This window comes from Photinus pyralis, unplaced genomic scaffold (genome assembly GCF_008802855.1).
Source record: "Photinus pyralis isolate 1611_PpyrPB1 unplaced genomic scaffold, Ppyr1.3 Ppyr1.4_LG4, whole genome shotgun sequence".
Lineage (NCBI taxonomy): Eukaryota > Metazoa > Arthropoda > Insecta > Coleoptera > Lampyridae > Photinus > Photinus pyralis.
This window is the reverse complement of record NW_022170511.1, coordinates 40009033-40033516: the sequence shown is the minus strand read 5'-3', so window position 1 is coordinate 40033516 and position 24484 is coordinate 40009033. Positions and strand designations below refer to the sequence as shown.

At 36.3% G+C, this 24484-nt stretch overlaps 1 protein-coding gene across 3 annotated transcripts; it reads left to right on the top strand.

Annotated features, from left to right (window-relative positions):
• Nucleotides 1-1640: 1640 nt before the first annotated feature.
• Nucleotides 1641-23967, top strand: LOC116168588 (protein decapentaplegic). Of its 3 annotated transcripts, none has more exons than XM_031484506.1 (3): nucleotides 1641-2020; nucleotides 22533-22838; nucleotides 23010-23967. In XM_031484506.1, exons 2-3 carry the CDS (start codon nucleotides 22547-22549, stop codon nucleotides 23867-23869), a joined length of 1152 nt encoding a protein of 383 aa, XP_031340366.1. In that variant the 5' UTR covers nucleotides 1641-2020; nucleotides 22533-22546; the 3' UTR covers nucleotides 23870-23967. The 3 variants fall into 3 exon arrangements, with proteins under 3 accessions (XP_031340366.1, XP_031340365.1, XP_031340367.1); XM_031484505.1 differs by lacking the exon at nucleotides 1641-2020 and adding an exon at nucleotides 21493-21535; XM_031484507.1 differs by lacking the exon at nucleotides 1641-2020 and adding an exon at nucleotides 21578-21700.
• Nucleotides 23968-24484: the final 517 nt, after the last annotated feature.

Below are 24484 nucleotides of genomic sequence, written 5' to 3'. Positions count from 1 at the left end.
CTAAAAGGTTTCTGAAAAATAGAAGTAACATACTTGGAAAATGTAAAGGCTCTTCCGGTAACAATCTTTGCGGTTTTTCATATAATACCTATATACCTCTGCGAATTTTTTAGGACAAATAAAAATACCTACTTACTTAGTTTTGTTATTAACGGAAGGTTTCTCAAAAAAAGAAAATCGCACTTTATAGCAAATTTAGGAATTTCTTCCTTCAACAATATTTACATTTTGTTTAAAGATATCCAGTGCTCGTTATAAGTAAATCTAATAATTCTTGTTCAATTACAGTTGCTTATATTAAAAAAAACCTATAGATAATGTTTTGCATAAAAGATGGAACTAATTTTGAAAATGAGAAATTGGTCTGTTTAAATCAAATTTCTTGCGGAGTAAGTATAAACACTTGATATTTATTTAAAACAAACCCAAATTTTTATGTGTAGTATGAAATTATGAATAAAAAATTGGAGGTTTTATAATCGTGCAGTTCTGCTCTTAAAACGATTACATTCAATACGAGTACAAATACCATTCACACCTTGCAAGGCAAGATAGGTGTGTAATCTTTAATAAAATTGCGCTGGCTTAATTAAACCTTCATGGGGGATGCACCATCAAGTTGATTACACCAATCACTTCATGTTATAGTTCTGTTGTAGGCACTTTAAAGAATATAGACAAGTTTATTGTTAAACTACAATCGAATATCGATAGCATTACCTATGAACAGAATTATGCAATATCTGTCCATATATCTATACTAATGCTTCTGGATACAAGGTTATCTTCTCTATTTGTTCATTATTTTATATTTTTCAATTATGTGCATCCACTAGTCTTCGTCATGCGCTTCCTAATTTTCTTTTCGTTCTTAATTGACATTGACTTCTCTGCTACAATATCGTTGTCAGACAAACTGTCGCAGTCGTGTCTAAAAAAATTCAAGTTTTTCAAAAGGCAGAATAAGAAGAATGTTCCCCAAAAAAATTAGCAATTAAAATAAATTCATTATAATTTGTTTAAACGAATAAATAACTTTAATGTGTATTTAATGCATATATATGAAAAAAATGGCGTCACTCTGTCTGATGATGCGCGGAAAAAGGGAGTGTTGACTTATGACATTCAATTTGCATTGATGATATAATAACATTTATTGTTCGTAAGTTGTCCAAGATATCGCCTTAATTTTTGGCTCGTTTCAGTTAATGGCGTCGTTGTCTGCCATTTCGTGTCTATCGCGGCGTTTTCGATTTCAGCCAATCAGGCCTTGCACGAGATTTCCGTACCAATAGGATGAAGATTTATAAGAGAAATTACATATGCAAATGCTGAATGCCGAGTGTATTGAGTAGGTACTGATTGATGTTAAAAAGCGGTCTAAATTATATACCTAGTAGTAGTAGTTGAAGAGTACGCCATCTTAACGTTCGAGGTGTATGTGGAAGAAGTGGTGGATAGATCTTCCGTTGTTGTAAATTGCGTTAAATTTAGTAAATTGTACGATTAGCGTAGTTAAAACGTGAAATATCAAATAACCTTCGCGTCATCATCCAGTAGTGCAAGATTGTAGACCTGCGGTCTGTCCAGGCCGACAACAAGTCTGCTTCGACGTCGTCGAAGACGAAGACTCCAGTCTCTTTTACGGCTTCGACACCAACACACGCACAATCTGTCTGATACATAATTACTAATCAACCAACAGAGTAAGCTGTGCAAAGTGCGACTTTAATAATAAAAGTGACTATTGCGTAGGTGGTGTTTCCTCATTTACGCCAGCCAACTCTTTTACTAAACGCATCAGTCCAACTCGCGGGTCTGGGAATTTCGAGTGCCGTGCTATTATGACAGGAGTGAGTGCTTGTGAATGTCGTTTCCTCCTGCCGTTCTGCTCCAGAAGTCAACGGTCGTACCCTTCTCTCCAGGACCATGTAGCGCTCCTGATTTACTCCAGCTATAAAAACAGCTCACCGCTCGCACCAAGATCGACTTTGCTTTTTCTTCCTACCATCAGTTGAAGGTAAAATCGAGTTTAGCCTTGGCTATTTACATTTCTAAACAAATTAACTGGACTATACGATATACTGTTTCCTTTATTTTTTTCGCACTTCGCTCCCTCTTGTAGGCATACGAATTGGCAAGGCACGTTCACGTCACGTGGTAACTTAATACACAAAAAAAATGGTGGGTATAAGATTACCGAACCACAATCATGTGCAAAGATACCTTATACCCGCTTTTCTTGATTGACCTTTTCTCTAAAATATCTTCGAACAATCCCATGGTCGATACATTTTACAACGGATTTAGATTTTATACGGTGAAAAAAGGTCATCGATTTGTAACAGAATGATCTTGAAATCATAATTTAGATTTTTTACTTTCTCAATATCGACCGGTTTTCTGTTACTACCATGAAACTAGCTCTGCCTTTTTATCAGTATAAGTTGCAACATACACATTTTAACTGAGAACTTCGTTTGCTCGGCATCATTTTCATGGCGGAAAACTGTCAGATGTCAGAAATGCGCGCCATCTACAATAGGGATGTATCTCTTGTACCACAATTGATTCAGTGGTCGTAAACGACGGGCGTCGTTGCACAGATGTCAAATATCATGAACGTGCTGTGATTGGTGCAAACATTTGTTATTGAAGTTAGTTTACACTTCTACCACTGTCTGATGCAATATTGTAAAAATAGGGTCGCTGATAATAAATCATACGCAAACGATAACAAAAAAAGATGAATTTTAATTGTTTACGAAATACCTGAACCTTATTGTCATTCATAAAAATAAGGCGTTACGTCTACGACATCAAAGTGGTACTACGTTTTGTATTTTTTTTTAAATAATCCACCGGTTTTTCCAATAATCAAGTTTGTCTGAATATAAATTGGGATTTTTTTATATTAGTGTTTTTCTTAGCGATTGGCGATATCAAAAGCGCATCCATTTTACAATGCGAATTCAGCTACATACAGAATTTATCTTACAAAATATATTCAGATTTATTCCAAAATGACGAACAAATTTTAGTGTACTAGCTCTGTCTCAAATCCCAGCTCATCAAATCTTTTCACCTCCTTTTAATACAAAATTAGCGAAGAAATGGGCGATCTAGGAATCTAGTTAATGCAATGGTATAATTTCCTATGTTGCTACTATAAATGGTACTTACGAGTGTCAGAATGGATAATCTGATGACTTTTAACTGACTCATACGGAATCGATGATTCCCTTAATTTAACAACTTCAGCATACATGTCCCTATCCAAAACTTCTATTCTAGGCTTCGATCTATCCATCAAGAACATGGTTAGATTTTTAAATCAGATTCGTAATAAATTATATGTTGATTTTGATAGTAGGAACTTGATTCCTGTAATAAACTTAAATTGGCGTGCATAAATCGCTTGAAAATGGGTAGGTATAATTACTACTTTTCACTCCATTCAAAGAGTCGTTATTAAAACGCGAATAAATAGAAGAATTTCTATAGTACTTGTACTAAAATGACAAATCAGCGGTACCTAAATCGAGTTAGCACTTTTTGACGAGAGGAACATATGAGTCGTATGAAAAAATCGAAAATTTTGTTGGTAACCACAGAGTGCACTCACCACGTTTCATGGATCCTCTTTGGTATCTATGCCAAATTTTAAAGAATTGCTTTGCATTTCATTTAAGATAGTAAGGGTATTGCTTAAATAAAGCATTTAAACAATGGTAAGGGCCAATTGCACCGTAAAAATTAAGTATCCCTTAAAGTTAAATACCATAGCAACGATTGTCTTAATAATCGTTGCCATAGATTTTAAGTTCGACTTAACTTTAAGCAAGGATTAATTTTGTTGGTGCAACTAGGGCTAAGTAATGTTAATCGTGTCGGTCCAAATTGATATTTTGGAAACCTTTTCGCTGCGATATGACATAATCTGATGTTCATTAACCTTCCCGACGTCCAAAGTGACCTTTTATGAGGGCTTCGAGAAGAAGTGCACACTATTGCACAGCAGAAATGAATAACGTTAAATTTCTGTAGGCGTTTTTGAATTAAAGAAGGTATTAGTGTCACAGCAGGTCGCTTTACCATCGTTTAAAGTAACGGCCGGTGCCTAAAAATGGCACTTCCAAACTGAAAAAGAAATGTGTTTCAGTTATTGTATTTCCAGTATACAGGGTGCAAGAAAAGAGTTTTCTTCCAAATAGACAGATGGTCAATAACGCTTCGCAAAGTGCTAAATTTTGTATTTCTTTCAATAATGTAAGCGGATTTTGTAAAAAAATTCAAATGACATACCCTTCTAAGGGGTGCGAAAGAAACTGTACTTAATGAATCCGAAACTATAGTTTTTAAACATTAGGGGAAAAATTAATTATTGTAGTACTTCGCCAGTGGAGGAAAACGTCGATTGTGTACTATAATATTTTTAAACACTAGGTAACCGTGGTAAACTCTTCTTTACTGGCACATTTACAAAGTTAATAGACACCTACATTTCTAGAGCATTGCTGAACAGACTAAGAATACCTTTCACAGACGTCGTCATGCACCTCTGCGTCCGACATGAAAAAGCGACCTTTCAAGTGAGTCCAAAATCGTGAAAATAGAGTGTATCTGAAACTGATATCATCAGACACAGCAGCCTTTTTGCAATATCTCGATCGACTTCACCCCTTCAGCTGTCAGGTCATGTTAAACAATTGTTACACGGACTGTTCTTGAGATCACTAGAGAAAACACATGCTAGCACTGCACCTGACAGTACGGGCAGTCTTTTCTAACCATCTAAGCGCTCTTGTACCCATCTCATCACGCACAAAATCCGCGGGGCGGATTTCATTTCACCTTGATATAAAATGTTCAATCAAAAATCCAAAGGTTTTGCAGAAGCTACGAAATAATATGTACTTATACAGAATATGCAGGAACTATAGGACTTACGCAATCTACAGATTCGGGATTCGGCAAAGCCCGCGAGCATTTACTGCATATGTAATATTAGAATAGATTATAAACGAGCGATCCAGCGCGTTCAGTATTTTAGACTTTCTGTCCATTCGTCTGTACACATGATAGCTCTCGAACGGTTTCGAATGTTCCAATTCTACTTTCAGTAGTGCAAAACCTAAACACGTATAGAATGTAACTTCAGTAATAAAAAAAAAGCCTCTACGTACAGTGCGGGCAAGGAGAAGTGTTAAGTAAACTAAGTAGCTGTAGAAAAGGAGCTTACCAATTAGGGTTATTTAATAACTTCACATTAGCTCGAGGTTGAAAAGGTACCTATTGTCCGATATCGCACTAATTAGACAGCTTGTATATGATCTACAAAAAAGTTCAAGAAAATCTATTGGTACTTATAGCATTCAACAAGAACTTACTAATCAAATTATATTGCAGAAATTGTAGCTACTTAAAATGTGATCAGTGCTATTTATTCAAGAAATCGCAAAGGTATATCTGGTTTGAGAAAGTAAATGTTAAGATACACAGAGCTTTTAAGGATTTTAAATGTAACGAGTGTGCTTGCGCAACTAATGATAAATCAAATTTGAGACACATTTATTTACACACGAGACTTCCAAAGATATTAAGTGCAATCACTGCAATTAAGCGACTAGTAATACCTAATAGCACTGATTTAAAAGTAAAGCACATTTATTAGCACACAAGATTGCAAAGTTTTAAATGTGGCCAGTGCCATTCTAGTGTTACCCACCAAGAATATTATTGTACCAAATAGTTATTTACATATGTCCGGAAAACGACACATTACTGGCGAGGGCATATTGAATGGGGTACTATTATAATTTTCGAGTCAAGTAGGGCCATTTTACCGACGAGTTTTGTATTAAATTTTATCCGAAATCGTATTTTAATATACAATCGAAATTCTCATATAGAACTTTTGATTAATGTCAATCTGTCAGCGAGTCATTATGGACATTAAGACATTTAGTAATGTGACAGGTGCGGCCTGTAAAGTGACAGGCGGCGCTAAAATTACCTGACATAAAGTAGGCATGAAAATGAAGGTTTCATGACGATTTTGGGTAAAAAATATTACACCTAAGAATTTTCCTACATTCGCACTAAACGCTAAACAAAGTGCTCATGCGCGAAAATTAGCCTGTCTAACTGTTGGCGTACCAAACTTGTGTAACGTTTCGCATTATCATGGTGGAACATAATACTTTTCTTATTGATCAATTCTAATCTAAACGAAGGTTTGCAAAAGAGTTTGGAAGGGAGGGGACTAGGTGATACTACAATACGAGAGACTTATGGATTGTGAGAGAATTTCAGTTGGGTTTCAGGTGTGTGAGAAATTCATTCAGCTGAACTTCCCAATTTTGCAGTTTGTTGATCATTAAAAGTACTTTCCATGTCATGTATCCCGCATCCTATTTGAAATAAGGATGACAGAAGTCATTAGAATGCATAATCATCTATTTCACTTTATCTACCCTTGCGGTTAAAGTGAGGAACTTAGCCTACTCATTTAAACCTATTAAAATGTCAATTTAACAGCTACTATAAAATTAAATTAAAATATCAGGCGCGTGTGGCGCATCACTTCAATTGAAGTTGGACTGCGGTACTAAGGGTCCTTGGTTCGAATCCGGGTTCGGGCATGGATATTTGTAAATGTATAGTGGGTTGGGTTGGTAGAGCAACCTTGGCTGCAACCCCGCCGACTCAAAAATAAAATAAATTAGTATTTGAACGCAACTTGAACGTCGAATTAAAATGGAGACCAGGGGGAATTTTAGAGAAACTGGAGATTTCTTCCATTAAGTGCTGTCCTTAGAACTATAAGAAACTTATTTGGAACTTCTATAATTGAAGGATGAGGGCAGGGAACGCATAACGACTTCAATGGTAAGTAAACGCGCGGTTAAATAACAATGCGACAGAGTTTAAAACATGAAATTTGATTTAAATGTAAATGTGCAGCTACTTCACGAGCAGGCATTAGAACGCTCTAGAAAAGAGCTTTGCAAAAACCTTTAAGCTCATTTTAAGCCTTTTCTGGGGCTGTTTATAATCGAATAGTTCTCTAAAAGCCTTTCCAAAACAATTGAAAGTTATCCAGAGAAATCAAATACTCGTCACTTTACAAAGCTTTGTCGCGCCTTTTCAAATGAAGAAAGGCGTCTATAAAATGCTGATCTAGAGAGCCTCGAAACGGACCAAAAATGTTCAAGAGGAAGCTAAAAGTATTTAAGGTGCATTAAATGCTTTTACAAAGCAAGAACCTAAAAGATTGTGAGAAAGCAATGGAATGCGCTGTAAAGACGACATAAAGCTTTAGAGAGGCGACTTTTCTAACTGTGTTCAAATTTAAATTAAATTAGAGCTCTTTTTTTATATTTTCCTTAATACACACCTAATATACTAATTCCATGTCTATTTTCTACATTTTATATCATATGGGGCTCGAATGAAAATTGTGCAGAAATTATTCTCTAAGAATAACGTTTTAGTACGGTGCAATTAGTCGAAAAAACGACCTAACCTCAACATCCAAAGTAAAAGTTTCCCTCCAACTCCAAATTGTTCTATACAGTACACATATTATTTAGAAAAAGGTTACACCATTTTAAGCGCCAGGTTTGGATGGGAAAGGGGAGGAAAGTTGGTAAATTAGTAGGTTTGATCAGTTTTTTTTTTAATATTGAGAAAACTATGGGGTTTAGAGCGAGAAGTACTATATAAAAAAATAACCTGGAACGGCTCAGTTTAGCAAGATTACATGAAAGACCATTTTTGTTCGCAATTTACTATACAGGGTGGTGCCTAGCGCAACGCAGCATAGGGATTTCAATGGTAATTTCTTTATAGTCAATTACTAGCTCCCCTAATTATTTTAGAGCAAAAGTCTAAATACGTTTTTTAGAGAAAAAAATACTGCTTCTGTTCATACTTTTAGTTATAATTTTCCATTTTTCAAAACCGTATAAATCGACAAAATAAAAAATTACATTTTTATAAATCAGTGATGCTTTGGAATCTTTGAACAAACTACAAGCGCATCGCATCTAAGTTATCGTTATTTGACGTCGAACGATTTTCATATTTAATTCTGTTACAACTATCCGATGCAAGAAAAAGCGGCAATTGGGTAATGTTTTTTTAGAGAATGTATGCTGCATCTGCACCAGATACTATTTGTTTATCAGAGAGAATCAGAGTACCTACATAATCGAAGAAAAAAAAACTGATTTGAAGCAGATTTGTTCCTAAACTTATATTCGGATTTTCCGCTACTGCAGCCAAAACGTTGAATGTATTGTCGTTTTCCTGATGGTTTTGACGGACATTTTGAACGTTATTGCACTTGCAGTTCTTTAACTAAGTTATAAACAAGTATAAATTTAATATACGTCAAAGGCAAATAATGAAACGTGATCGCTATTTTTTTAGGTAATTCCAAGGCATATTTGATTTATTGTAAAATGAACCTTTTTATTTTGTCGATTTCTACGGTTTTGAAAAATGGAAAATTATGAGTAATAGCATGAACAGATTCAGTATTTTTTTCTCTAAAAAAAACTTATTTAGACTTTTGCTCTAAAATAATTAGGGGAGCTAGCAATTGACTATAAAGAAATTACCATTGAAATCCCTATGCTGCGTCGCGCTAGGCACCACCCGGTATATTTTTGTATAAGACACTTTTCGGAAAATTGATAGACTACTAATTTCCCAACTTTGTTTCCCCCTACCATCCAAACCCGACGCTTAAAATGGTGTAACTTTTTACCGGACAATGTGAACTGTCTAAAACAATTTGGAGCTGGAAGAAAACTTTTACTTTGGATGTTGAGGTTTGGGGCTAATTGCACTGTACGATTTAGCGTATACATACCTATAGTACGATAACAATATAGTTTTCGAAAATGAGAATATTATGTAAAGCATAAATATAAGTAGGTATACAAAATTCTACTGAATCTAAAAGACATGTTCTTGTGGTACCGGCGTTTGTTACTTGCATTATATAACATTTTTGAATTAAATTGAATTGCCGATTAAGGAAACTCTCACGTCCGATAGTTTAAGGTGGTAATTAGAGAAAAATCTGAGTGGAATCTTTGAACCAATGTAAATAACCTGGTGATCCTTGAAAAACGACCATGTAAATACTTTGACATTTAACATAACAGTACATTTTCGACTCTTAATACATATATAGGGTATCTACAGCGTGAAATTTCTAATTACAAACTGTGTCGTAGGAAAAAGGTATTTATTTACTACGGCAGCACGCACACCTGTTTGTTTATTTAAAACGAATCGAGGGCAATGTAAACGATCCCATCTACGATCTGCGTACCTACTTTGACGTAAACAAAATAACCCTCGCGAATTGACCGCCCACCACCCCGAGTAAAAGTTCGATACGTGAAAGTGACTTCTGTGCAACTTTTTACTGCGGCCAGTTTGGAGATTGATAAAATCGAGTTGAGAAATTCCGGTGGCAATGAAGTCAAATTACCGCTGCGCGTTAATATATACTGCAGGTGTATAATATTATACATAAGTAACATTATCTTTAAATATGTAAATTGCGATATATAGATTGCGAAACGCTCAGTTTAAACAAACTTTCGGATTAGTGTGGACAACTTACTGGAAAGTAACAAACTAGAGAGTTTAGTTGCATGAGGTGAAAAAATTGCGTGGAAAATATTTCCTCATAGCAACGCGCTGCTTTATGCATATGCAAGTTGATAAAAATGTTTATTGGAAAACGCGTCGTACACAGTTCACAGCAGTGACATTAATATGAGGAGGACAGATGTCCACAATCCTACCAAACTGGTTGTTGGTGAATGCTCCAGGGCTTGGATGCCATACACTGACTGCCCGTTCTGATCGTAGATTATCTTTGTTATTAGTGCTTACTTCATCGGATTAATCAATATTTCTCTTTTTTTTCCAGTTACTCCTTGAAATCCCGAACCAGCGACAGCTGCTCTTTCCTAACAGTACACGAAAGAGGACGACTACGGGGCAGGTGCCCCAAATCTGTGTTACTTATCTAATTTGAGCTTTCCAAATTCATTATTTCCTCGACTGAGTTTTCGGAATTTTCAAAATCCGCTCCATGGATCGTGCGAAAATGTCGGTGTCGTAAACGAGCTATTGAATGTCGAGGTAGTAAAAACGGATATTTATGACAAGTCATATTTGCATACACTTAAAGATTCGCACCTTTTCCTTAGAAGTAATATAGAAGAACGTTAATCCTTACAGGTGTTGTGTTAAAAGACTTGTTATTTTAAGACGTTCCAAATTTTCCCTTAAAATTTATGAATGGCAACAAGACAACAATTTTTAAATCCCTTCTGTTATTCTTTCAAAAATATCCGCCGCGCACGCTGACATTAATACCCAAGTAAGAAGTACCTCCACGTCCAGCGTCTTTGAGTAAATTGTGTAACCGCGGCAAACGTGTCAAATTTTACTTAATCCTTTTTCTTTAGCATAACCCGCGATGGTCGTTTGTAAATTAATTTCGGGTCGGAAGAAGTTTGGCCTTTAGGTTTCGTTGCCATAATTGGCGGTAACGACGTCGTTGATTTAGGACTCGTTTAGGCAATGACCTTAAATTGGTAAAGTTAGAATAAACAGTTTTTGTGCAAATTATATAATGAGTAGGAAATGAGTGTCGTTTCCCCTCCCGTTGCGTTCGAAAGATTAGTCCTGCCAGACAGCTTGTCGCTTTTAAGTACCTTTAAGCAGACTTAAGGGATTTTTCCTGATGAGCAGTTGTATTCAAATGTTCGTGGAATTCGAACAATTAGAAGGTGACGTTCTATTATTCAGAAGAATGGCGTTCCTGATATAGGTATAATTATTGTGAATCATCTTCATTAACGTTCGCTCTAATTTTCTTGTTTTTGGCGTTAAATTGAGCTTCCTAAAATAAATTTTGATTTACCTTTTTTAGGTATAGGCTAATTTTGTTCGGCCAATTGCCTTTAATTAGAATTTGGAATAGTGACTCAATAATTAGCGTAATATAAACTTTTGTTTTACATTTTCCTTGCCATTCTGTGTTTGTGAGTTCTAGTGGTTTACCTGCAATTTTGATCGAAATCTTTGGTAAGATTTATTATTATTGTATTCATTTATTTAGAACAACAAATTCGCATATAAAAAAGGATGTGAATTCAGCATTCATAATTCAAAAGTAGCCACGTAATCCGCAAAAGTGTAAAAGGTCACAAAGTAGACAATTCAATTTACAATTCAGCAATTTTATCCCTGAGTAAATTTGTGTTGTTGAAATTCAAATATGTTTCCATTTAGTAATTTCACTCGGTATCGCATTTTTATTAATTGACAGTTTTTCTCGTCTAATTGGTAGGCACCAGATTTTCATTATCTAAACAACCCAAATTTACTCGGTAAAATACAAACCTCAATTAGAAGTGACAAAATGTAACTGAATTGTTTCAATACATGTCATGTGGGCTCATCCTTTCAACTTTAACTTTAAGCTTTTCGATATGGCTCGGAAATCCAAATTGAAATAGTTGTAGCGTATTCAATTAATTACTTACTTTTCTCGGCGAATTCAATTAAATTAATTCCCAAGGAGAACTCTCTGACTGTTTAAGCAAGGTGGTTGTCACCCTCTAATCTGCACATCACAAAATCGGGTAAATATTACGAGTTTTGTGTTGATTTGTCTGCTAATCTGCAATTTACCTGCACAAAAAATAGCTTGATTAAATTTTGTCGTTTTTCGTCAAATTGTTTTGATAAGAAGTAAGTACTTTTCGTCAATTTTCCACCCAAAATTTTTTACGTGGCACTTGGGATATTACTGTTAAAAATATCTTATGCCTTGTAACCAGTTCTTCAGTCAGATGAAGTTTCTTCCCTCATGAGCACAAAAATGTTAAAGGTATTGAATTCTGGAGCAAAAGATTCAATTGAACTACTTTTCAAATGGCATATATTTCTAACTCACAAAACTGCTTACAAGGGCACAACAAAAAATATACATAGAGCGTATGGAGTATGGACATTCACTAATCGTATAGTAATTTTCCAAAAATGGGAGGAGGGACACAATCTACATATTATGCAACATGATTCATGTAATAATTAACAATGCAGGGAGGGGGCTATTTCTCGAAATGCGTAATTTAGAAGGCACACTTCACATTAGAGCACAACTTGGAGTTGATTAGTGCCCTAGCGAACTCTTTCAATACCCTGTGCAACAGAACCACCTTGAACCCCATCACTTCCTTTCCCAAAGTATAAGTAGGTAACTATGAACCATAATTTTTATAAATAAATAATGTTTGACATAATTGACTTTATGTATGTAGTTTCTAAATCATTAAAGTTTTTTCTTGAATTCTGTACTATAATAGTTCTGTAGCATCCTACAAAAATCATCCCCTCAATAGGATTTCTTTAATTGTATCAAGTATCAACCTTTGGATTTCTTGTGCCTTATTGCGTAAGGTGTGTATGATAAATTAATAGAAAACGTTTGAATCCATTTTTAATTTAGCGATAGTTTTTGGCATGAAATTCTCGAGAGCAACTTCTTTATGGATCATCAAAAGACGCGTTTTGCTTTAACTTATATGTTTATAGAACGGCTAATTGTCTTAGGAAATGCAGGCAATCTATATATCCACCGTCCGCTAATTCTTCGCTCGAAGGACCGTGAATAATGTCGAGATTGCTGTCAATGTTATTTAGTGTGAGCAGGGGTGGCTATAAGAGGTACAACGATTTCTTTCTATTCAAAGAAGCAGATAGGTGCCGTCTAGAATTTGACGCGTAAACGATTTTGCTAAATCTCTAGAATTAAGTCTAATTTCCGAGCTACAAAAAGGTTTGGCTGCTACCCCTTCCGGGTCACAGGCCCTACTTTGTGTCAAACTATGGCCCCTATTCAAATTCCGATTGCGAGGTCTGAGGAGACTAGCTATGCCAGTACTTCTTGGAGATTCGAAAGATATTTCAAGAAGACCAACTCGATTATTGACGACTTGCAATTTTACAATTTAATAAATTGGCACAAAAACGCAACAAAAATACATTTGTGACTTAGATGTCCAGACACCCACACGTCCACTGTATGCTTAGTAGCAAATTTGTTCTAATTTCGTGATGATTTGCAATTAGTTGGGGCCGAAAATGAAAAGTTTTGCTTACACGTCACATCAATTTTGTCTTCAATTTGGGTCGTGGAAATGCATTTCCATGTGTCAATTTTAAGAAAATAAAATGCAAGGAAGTGGAACAAATTCTATTTTTTATCAGTTGGTAACTTTTAGTTACTGTTTGTTACTGTCAAATGAGTAGAATTATGTTATGCAAACAGGGGCGGACTGGGTAATTGCGGGCCAGGTGGAATTGCATAGGTTATGGGCCATTAAAGTATTAGTGTAGTAATGATGGTGGCGGGGGGTAGCTCTGAGGTGCACCACAAAAACATTTTAAAGTACTCCTTTCTCGAAAATAAATTACCTGATAATTAAAGGTAACAAAATATACAATCCACACGAGGTGCGTCGCCTATCATTGTATTTCAGCACTTTCATGCTACGACAAAAAATGATAAATTCATTGTAAAACACTTCAATTAAAACAGATTTTTTTAACAACCTAATATCAACCCCAATTAGAGAAACGTGTTAATAATTTATTAATAGTGCAAGAAACTAAATACAGCACATACTTATAAATTTCCAACGGGCCATTATGATCTACAGGCCAGGTGGCAATCGCCACCCGCCCCCCCCCGGGGGTAGTGCGCCCCTGGTTATACTCTGCCTTTTTTTGAGCCGCAAAAAAAACTTTGTCTCAGATCGACCCGGAAAAAAAATTTTCTTATAGAATGTGGCCTGTAGAATCCATAATTTCAAACAGTTCCAAGATTGGGCTACTAGTTCAAAAGTTACAGCCCTTTGAATTTTTTTCGAAATTGGTTTCTAGTCTATAACTTTTGATTGAGAAGTCTGATCGAAAAAGTACGAATTGTTTTGGATTCTACGCACCAAAATTAATAAGAAAAAGTGTTTTCCCGAGAAATTTTGGTGTAGTCGATTTTTGGTAAAAAAGGAAGGTTATACACTGCCTTTTTTTGAACCCCGAAATAAAAATTGTCTCAGATCGACCCGGAAAAAAATTTTCTTATAGAATGTGGCCTGTAGAATTCATAATTTCAAACAGTTCCAAGATTGGGCTACTAGTTCAAAAGTTACAGCCCTTTGAATTTTTTTCGAAATTGGTTTCTAGCCTATAACTTTTGATTGAGAGGTCTGATCGAAAAAGTACAAATTGATTTGGATTCTACGCACCCAAATTAATAAGAAAAAGTGTTTTCCCGAGAATTTTTGGTGTAGTCGATTTTTGGTAAAAAAAGAAGGTAATAACCGCCTTTTTTTGAGCCCCGAAGAAAAAATTGTCTCAGATCGACCCGGAAAAAAAATTTTCTTATAGAAAATTACCATACAGTTTTTTTTTAAATTGCAGCTGATAATTAAAAGTAACAAAATATACAATCCACACGAGGTGCGTCGCCTATCATTGTATTTCAGCACTTTCATGCTACGACAAAAAATGATAAATTCATTGTAAAACACTTCAATTAAAACAGATTTTTTTAACAACCTAATATCAACCCCAATTAGAGAAACGTGTTAATAATTTATTAATAGTGCAAGAAACTAAATACAGCACATACTTATAAATTTCCAACGGGCCATTATGATCTACAGGCCAGGTGGCAACCGCCACCCGCCCCCCCGGGTCAGTCCGCCCCTGAAGATTATACATTTGGGTAGGTAACATCATATATTCTAGCAAATTGAAGAACGACACGTGTAATTTAAGCTTTAATTTGCAATAATCCTCAGATATGGGCGCATAAATCAGCATAAAACAAATATGGTATTAAATTGAACTAACGGAAAATTTTAATTTACTCCGACGTAAGGCACACAAATCAGCACAAAATGAGCACAATATTTTGGCAAAATGCGGTACCGATGAAGGGGTGTCAGTATATCTTGATCACAGTAATTATTCTACTATTTGGTCGTAGTTTGCTATAATTAAAACTATTCCTGCTTTAATTTGCATACATTTTTGATGAAGACTCGTTATGGACGTACGAAGACAATTACTGTCGTCTGTCGGCGCATATTTGACCAAAAATGTAAAACTGACCGATGGTGAAGACATTGCGTGGAAAATAAATGTAGAATTAGAGACAGCTTGAGGAACTCATTCCAAATATGAGCAATTAATTAAAAGATTACAACAGTTTATAATGGAAATGTAAATAACATTCCAGAATAAAAATATCATTGGTGAAAACTGGTTTTTCTTTCTTAGAATTTCTTTTACGTTGCTACTTGCATTATACAATTTGCATTTATTTACTTGGTCAACTGGCATTTCTTTGGGAAAGGAATGTTTTTATTAGCATATTAAGAAATTTAATTTACCTAATTAGTGTAACATAACCTATAATTTGGGATGAACAGAGAGACGAAAAATAACTCTTTTGTACATGCAAATGTAGATTTAATTGACGACAGAAAAGAATCTAAGCACCTTTTTTTTATTGTTATTTAAATGGAATTATACACGTTAAACTGGTTAACCTGCGAATACTCATCGAGGACTCTAAAACCTAAAAGGACATTTGATTAGATTACGAAGTAATTGATGGAGACCACTAGAATTTTTGCTAAAAGTATAGCACTCTCATCAATCTGGAATTTACGAAGGTCAAGTGCATTTTAAAAGAATTCTTCGCCACTAAATGTATGCGTGAAGATACAGTTAGTAAACGTTTCGAAACGTTAAAAGAAATTATCGCTTTAATTATCAGTGGAAACGATGCTTAATAAATAAAAACACAGTGACAGGCAAAACGTAAACAAATCAAGCCCTTTGGCAATGTAGTAAAAAAACAACACCCATACATACAGCAAGAAATGTTGGAAGAATACGGCACACCTGTTACGTTTAACACAGACGTACGGGCACCATGGTTTCTAACATTGCATCGCGTATTCTTTGATATCTTACAATACCTAAAATGAGCTAGAAAGAAAGGAAGAATCCTGAAACGACAATAGTTTATATATAAAAACAGACCGAGGGCATATCTACCATTATACCCAACTTCAGGCGATAAATCAAAACCTGTTATTTTAAAATTAATTGAAATATCAGGTTACCCAACCTTATCGAATGGTTACTCTATTGTTTTAATCAGATCTAATCTTATTCCCACACGTATGAATCAATCAAAGACACACATAAAAAAACGACGACAAGGAATTTTATTAATTCGAACAAAACCCACCTTTTTAACCGGCGCATTCTTTTCTTATTGGTCCATAACATGAAAATCTGAGAGGAAAAAAAACCGCCGATCGGTAAATACCGACACGTTATCCTATAGGTCTTGAGATGCAATTAAATTCGAGTACCCGAAAAAAAGACGAATGTTCCGAAGCCATTAATTAGTGAAAAAAAAAATAAACAAAAGCTCGAAGAGTGAGCGCGTAAGAAGCAAATAAAACGAGTGAAAAACAAACAAGACAACATCCGAAGATGTTATCTGAAAGTTAATACCCCGCCACTGGGCTATGCTGAAAGTTTTCGGTCACGTGTGGTTCCGTACCTCGGAGACTTCGAGACGCAGATTTTTTTGCGTTATTATAGTGCAGATTGATGATGTGCCGGTAATTATTTTTAATTCCGTATGTGTTTACCTGCATCTCTCGCAATAATAAGCATCTAATTAAAGGAATCGTACCGCGAGTTTATAATTTGCGTTTTGATCGAGGCGCCTCGATTATTTGGATCTGTCATTTATATCGAGATTATAAATATCATCGTTCAATTTATTGTTGGTACTCGGATTAGTATTTGCAGTTTTCAGATGAGCTGAGAATTTTCAAAAGCTTCATGTACCTACAGCTCATTTTGTTTATTGCTTTTGATTGGTTTTTTGTGCTTAAGAATGTTGATGATGCTCTGACTTTTGTCTTTCTTTATTTAGTTTTGACTTCTTGCGTAAACGCACATCAGAACAACAAAATTTCGGTTTTTTGAAGCCAACGAACCTCAATATTTGTAAATGCATACAGAATGCATATTTGGAAGGTGATTATAAATGCATGCATACTTTGTAAAAGTTTTGGGGTATGCATGTTTTGTATCTTAGTAACAAATGCTTACTTTTTAAATCTTTAGAACAAAGGTTCAGTTTTTTTATTTTTTTATGTGACAAAGTACCTACCCTCTATTATCTGAAAGCCTATTCATTTAAGTACTGAAATTTTATAATCAGGATTCAATTTATTTATTTTTTACAGTAAATGAATAAATTTCCATGTAAAATGCGGCATACTAATCGCTTTTTAGTATTTCATGTACATATTTTAAACGTTTAAAGTTAATTCGTTGAAGCTTCTATCAGATTTTTTGCTATGTTGTGCTATGCTTTAAAATCCACATTCTGTTTTTTACCAGCACCCGCACGAGAGTAAGGGGAGTATTGCATTGGGGTCGAAAAAGACCCTCCTCCACTTTTTTTTACGAAAATACACGTTTTGAAACACCAGGAACCATCGTGCTAGCCACAGAAAATTTGTTAATTTGTTTTTCGAACTCTATTGTAGTTAATTTTGAATTAGGTGTTAGTTTGTATATACCTTTCAAATGGTACTCAAGTCAAAAAATAGCCTTAAAAATGTGATAAAAGAAAATGATTGGATTGCCTTTATTTTGGTGCTAATAATGTTCCAAAGCATTTCCAATTATATGTCTACATTCGAAGTCGATACCATCAAGGCACTATCTATCGCAAAAAATATTCAAACAAATGTTAATTGTGTACAACTCTACGGTATATGATGCAAAAAGAATTAAGCCCTTAGAGAAATGCCCCGAAATGTTGCATTTTCCCTTTGTAGGTACCTTCCTCCAACATTTTCGAGATATTCACAACTAAATTCGTCAATAGATCTATCTCGTCTAGATGATATTTGCGAGCTCTGAGACTACCCTCCCCCGAAAGTCCGTTCTGCAGATATTCGTGGTATTCGCATTAAAGGTTTCAACAATAGGAACTGTTCTCTACCAACTATCGGGAGTGTCGGAAGAGGGTACCTACTTTCAAAGGGCGGAAATGAGACATATCTCCTGGGAATCTGAAAACTTATAATTGTGAATATCTCGAAAATGTTTTAGGCAAGTACCTACAAAGGAGAACAAATATGGAGGAGGACTTGATTAATCTTGCATTATATAGCCTAGATTTTTAATGTATGCCAAGCGGTCTTTAAATGCTTATAGTGTCTCCTTCTCATTGATCGACTAGCAAGAAGGTAAATAGCCATAAATATACGATAAAAAATGGTGCACTACTCCGTGTTTCGTGTCTCGTGTTTGGTATTAATCAGTAATCAGAACCCGAAAACGGTAACAGCTGTCGATTTCGGGCATATGATCCATAATCAGGGTAGAGCATTTTCCCAATAGGGTACTTATCGGATTCTTTTCTATTTCTAAAATATGTCTATACGCTAGTGGCGTGCTGTAGTTCAGTGTTGTACCAAGCTTATTTAATTGAAGAATTGGAAAGTACTTGAAGTCTACTTATTTTTTTATGGAACATATTATACCCTTCACTTTAACGGTTTCGCTGTTATTTTTTCGAATTTTTTTTGAGAGAAGACAAATCCCACCGGAAGTTTTTGAATTGCGGCATAGGCGTAAGACTTCTTCGGTCTTCCACTTTCACATCATTTATGATTGACTTTCCCCAAATGTTATATTTTGAAAATTTCAATTGGCACTTCCTAATAGCCGGAACTACAACATTTTTACTAATATAAAAAAAACCAGCGAGGCCAGGTTGCGTTTAGGCCACCAACAGGAAGGTCGTCATTTCGAACGTTTGCAAACTCCTCTGTTCGTGTGTCAATTTCACTTTAGTACTTTTTTAATAAACATGTTAACAATATGTATATATTTTTTATTTTTTGAAAAATGGATGACCTGGGTTCGGTAAAAATTAAAAATTGTGGTTTCGACTCGTTTTTCTCTTAAATTTTTTTGAGGGAAAGGGGAGATTTCGACTATCCAAAGCTGTAGTGTTTTTCGTTCTCATGACAAAGTGTACTGATATATTATTTTATACTTGCATATCCACCTTCTTCAAGTACTTTCCAATTCCCCAATAACATGCGGGGTGTTCCATAAAAAAAAACCGTTTGATACGCCACTCGAATTGAGCACGCTAGTGGTAACCAGAAATATTTTAGAAACATGACGATGGCCCTTGTCCTAAATTTTTTTCGATATCTTTTACAGTAAGGGAATTATGATACAAGGGCTCCTAAGATGCTACATATGGAATATGAAATTTGGTTGTCCATCCTGGCTCGAAATGGGGTTCCAATTATTAAATAGGTAAACGGATTATACCTTCCCCATGAAATTTAATAATAGTTATATATAATCTTATAAAAATACGATTAGTTGCGACGTTTCAGTCATCTTCAGGTGAAAAACTAGAGTAAAAATATACATCACAGTACGAATTTTTTATAATGTATATTTTTTAATCTAGTTTTTCACCTGAAGATGACTGAATCGTCGAAACTAGTCGTGTTTTTATAAGATTATATTATATAACTATTATTAAATTTCATGGGTTTATATCTAAATAAATGTATCTAAACATAATTATGGATTCCGATTCTATACATTATAGGTTCTGATTGTTGAGAAAAAATTAAATTATGTACATTTTAGGGATTTTGATGGCGTATCTGTCAAATGAAGCAGTTTGGGCCTTCGGTTTATGTGGAAGAGGAAGTCATAGATTCATTTTCATCCTCATAAATTTTTGCCGAGGTTAATATTTTTCAGCACGCTCTTTTACGGACCGTAGGGGTCAAACACTGTACCACCACAGCGCACGAATTTTTGTTTGCAGTTTTTTCGAATAGTGGAAAACGTGCCAAATTTTATCGGGACTTATTTTTGTTCTGCCGTTTGGAGGTGCACCATCTCGGAGTAGAAATTTGGGGATTTTTTACAAAATGAGAAGCGGAAATACGTGAAAACCTAGGTACAGCCTCAAATTATCTCTATCTGTTGTGGTCCCTGAGAAAAAACATTTTAGGACAACTAAATCAGGAGCGAATACAGAAAGCTCTTTGGGTGAGAGAAAAGACACAACATAAAAAAATTCGGTAGTTTTCCTCATCCTAATTCGGTAATTCGCTATGTGTATCAGCCTCGATTGGAGAGTTTGCTGGATGGAAAAGATAGATATTATTTCCCTCCATATTTTGCATATACGACTATAAAGTATAGTGAACATCTGAAATCAAGATTTCCTGCATTATAAATTACTTTCCTATATCAGTGATGTCAGTTTTCAACTTTGAAAGTAAACAGTGCCCGTTCTTTGTCACTGACATATCTCTGTTGTAAATAACTATTTTCTGGTATTGTTTGCTCAGTCATAAGTTTACGCGGAAAGGGAAAAAAGCTCTATTTAATCATGTAATCATGCAATATAGAGCATGTTTATCAAAAGGGAGGCTCATATTTCAGTGACCATCAGCTTGAATGCCATTTCATTTTTGGGTATGCGTATGAGGGACTTTCATAAATTACTCATTTTCTCTTAAGTTGCTTAACGGAGTTGAAGTAAATAATTTTAGAAAAATGTGTGCTTTATTCATCTTATTCTTTTCATGAAAAACGATATGATTGAAAGGAACTTCATATCACCGCATACCTCCAAGTAGTAACATTTCGCAGTTTCTAAGTTGTTTATGCTGGGAATACCTTCAGTTTTTATCGGATTTTTCCTTTGACTTTATGGTGAAAATGAATCTAAAAGTTGGCCTATTCATGTGATGAGATTTGATTTCGTGTGTTAGTATACAAAAATGGATGAATTTAAGTTTTTCCGTGGAAATTCCTCGATCGATGACGGTCCAAGAAAGGAAAGAATTTCAAATTGGCTCATTGGAATGTTTAGGATAAAAAATTGATGGATTCCGGCCTGAGACTTGAGATCTTCGTTAAGGTTTTTCGAGGAAATCGATCGAAGATTTCTTTTCGGCGTGAAAGCGAAAAAAAGTGAATTGCAAAATGTGTGTCAATAGTTTGCTAATTATTCCAAGAAGATGTAACGCGCGCGTGTTGGAAAAAAAAGTTAAGTAAGAACAAGTATGACTATTACCGCGCGTAAAAGTCAAGGTGTATGTCACATTCATCTCTTTTTATGCGGCTTAATCCGCTATTAACAAGTCATCAAGCTCCCCTGAAGTGTCCAATTGTGGCGAACTCTTAAAAAACCACTTGCAAAACACAATAGGCGTTTTAATACACAAAAGAGGTATTGTTGGTTCTGGTCGTTAGAAGTAACCACCGAATATCGCACGTGTCTTGTCCCATTCTGAGATGCCATTGGTTCACGGGGACCCGCAAGGTACGATAATATACAGGTAGAGGGTGGTCATCCTTTTCAGTCTTTCGTACGACTCCTTTCCTGCAAGAAGTTTTTAGAGAGAATATGTGCTTTGTGTGCGTTGCCTTGGATTATGTCCGTTTATTAATTAGCATCGTTTTGTAGTGTCTGCGCGTTTGTTTAATTGTAAGTATTTTACATAAACAAGTTCTTGGTGTTAATTTTTGGAAAAGCGCTCGAGGCTGAGTGTTCGTGTATGCAATAGGTCACATCCACGTTTTAACAGACAGCGCGGCGCGGCTTCCTTAATTGGAAGATCAAGTTGCTATACACAGTTGTTGCGATTCTTTTTGTTTCACTTTTGCCTTTACTAAAATCGGCAGGAACATTTCTTTGGTACCCACAGGTAGAAGAGGGTCGTCTCGTTCGAAGGGATGCGATTTTGTGCAAAATTACGCAACGCGTTTAGACGTGCAGTTTTAAATTTTTACAAGACAACTCTCGTTCTTGACGATCTTTTTAGTACGTTACGTAAGTGTAAAACGCGCTTTTTATGGAGGTGATTGAGAGGCAGTTTGTGTCACATAAAAGTTTCGTGTTGGGAAATTGGCTCGAAGGACCAAGAGTTTAATTGCACCATTTTAGTAATTGTGTTAAAATCTAATATTTTATTTAAATAAGTACGATGTTTTGGACTTGCAGAGACCGCGTGTCAGCTTTCTCTGCTGGCCACGAAAGGTGAACCAGTCCTCGGCTCGCTTGACCTCTCCACTGCCATGCTGCGCTAGCTAAGACACATGCCATACTCATTATAGGTTAATTTACTCAATTTGTGTTTTGTATTATGTTGTAGAACGTGCATCTTGACCTTAAAGTCAAGTGTTAAAAATTGAAATTAAGAAGCATTTAACTGGTCCCGCTACAGTAGTAGAAAGATCGCGTTCCTTCTCCGGTCGGTCACCGATTAGATTGACTTACGCACTTTTTACGATAATGACATAGTCTTCTTTTGTTACAGGGGCGATTTTGACCATGCGACTGGTAAGCCTCTCGTGGCTGCTGGCAATGGTCCTTTTGGACAGCACCTGGTGGACGTACTCCTCTTCGGTACCACAAGAAGCGCTAGCAGAAGTCGAGGCGAATCTCCTGTCTCTGTTTGGTTTTCGCAAACGACCACGAATTGATCGATCGAAAGTTGTTATTCCTCAAGTAATGCTCGACCTGTACAGGAAGCAAACTGGCCACAGATTGGATACGGCGTCAATTCACCGACCCGGATTACATACCAAAAGTGCGAATACCGTGCGAAGCTTCACCCATATCGGTAAGTCAATATACGGATTAATTCCAAATCTTGGGCGCGTGGGCGATTTAATTTCGTTATTTAATGAACGTTGTTGTATAATTGCGAGACCGTCCCACTTTCGCTACACTGTCAACGTAACGAAAGCGGATTTATTCCAGCACGTTTTCCTAATCTAACTGCTTGTTGCAGAAAGTCCAGTCGATACCAGATTTCCCGGACACCACAAGTTTCGTCTCAAGTTCGACATTTCGAGCATTCCACCGGGCGAAAAAGTTAAGGCCGCCGAGCTGACTGTCAATCGGGACGTGATCGATTGGATCTCCGGATCGGACCAGGACTACTATCAGCAAATCCTTGTCAACGAGATCGTCAAACCTGGAGTTAAAGGCAAACGGGGGCCGATTATGAGGCTGGTGGACTCGAAAACCGTGGACACGCGAAATGGCGGTTTCGTTAGTTTAGATGTGCTTCCAGCCGTTGGGAGGTGGTTACAGACTTCTTCTTCCAATCACGGTTTAGTGGTGTATATCGCCGGTTTTGGCAAAAACAGAACTGTGCCGGCAAGACATTTGCGTTTACGCAGAGACGTTGGGGAAAGTGATTCGGTGTGGTCCGCGAAACAGCCGTTGTTGTTCACCTATACGGACGACGGCAAAAATAAACAATTGACGGGTGACGCGTTGGCGCAAAAACGCTCTCGGAGGGCGATGAACAAAAAACATAGACGAAAAGAAGTGCCGTGTAAAAGACATCCAATGTACGTGGACTTCAACGAGGTGGGCTGGAGCGATTGGATAGTGGCGCCGCCGGGTTACGACGCCTACTATTGTCACGGTGAATGCAATTTCCCCCTGGCCGAACACCTGAACACCACCAACCACGCGATAGTACAAACCCTAGTGAACTCGGTAAGTCCAAGTAAAGTCCCAAAAGCGTGCTGCGTACCAACACAACTGAACGCCATCTCCATGCTGTACCTGGACGAGGAGAACAAGGTGGTGTTAAAAAACTACAAGGAAATGGCAGTGGTCGGGTGCGGATGTCGGTAATGACCCTCTCTTCCGACACAATTTTCTTACTGTGATCCCAACACATCGGAGGCTACCAATAGATTTAGTGGTGAATTCAAGAACTAAAGTGCGTAACGCGCGAACTTTAAAAAACTGAGAAACGGCCCGACATCCGTTTTAACTACGTGCTTCTGGCAATTTAAGTGCCGAGTGTTGTTCTCATCTGTGATCCTTAATTTTAAATTTTCTTAACCGAGCGAGGTATTACGATTTGTGATACCGAAACCAGTTAGAAAGAAAACGAAGTCAAGTGTAATATATTAGTACCTGGCTAAGGAGTATTTATTTAATAACTTTATGGCAACTGTGTATATTGTAAATAGCGATAAACCCCCTGTATAAATAGTTAAGAACCGATTTGTAACAAGATTTTGTACAGACTGTATATATTAAATATTTTATTCTAATATCGATGATTTTTTCCGTCGGTCAAGCTACCTAAAGGTAAGGGCCCAATTATAGAGAGGAGAGTGCTCTTTTTAACGAGTTGGAGTAATGACACGGCCCGACGCCGCACCGGATGCTGCCTTCCAAATCTTAAAATCACCGCGCTGTCATGGCGATTTGCCACCCGCAGATTAGGATGAGCCCTCC

Coding starts and splice junctions, on each gene's coding strand:
- LOC116168588 (XM_031484505.1), top strand. CDS start 21,508: ATGCCATTGGTTCACGGGGACCCGCAAG. Junction 21,536..22,532: donor GGTTCACGGGGACCCGCAAG/GTACGATAATAT, acceptor CTTTTGTTACAG/GGGCGATTTTGACCATGCGA. Junction 22,839..23,009: donor GCGAAGCTTCACCCATATCG/GTAAGTCAATAT, acceptor TGCTTGTTGCAG/AAAGTCCAGTCGATACCAGA.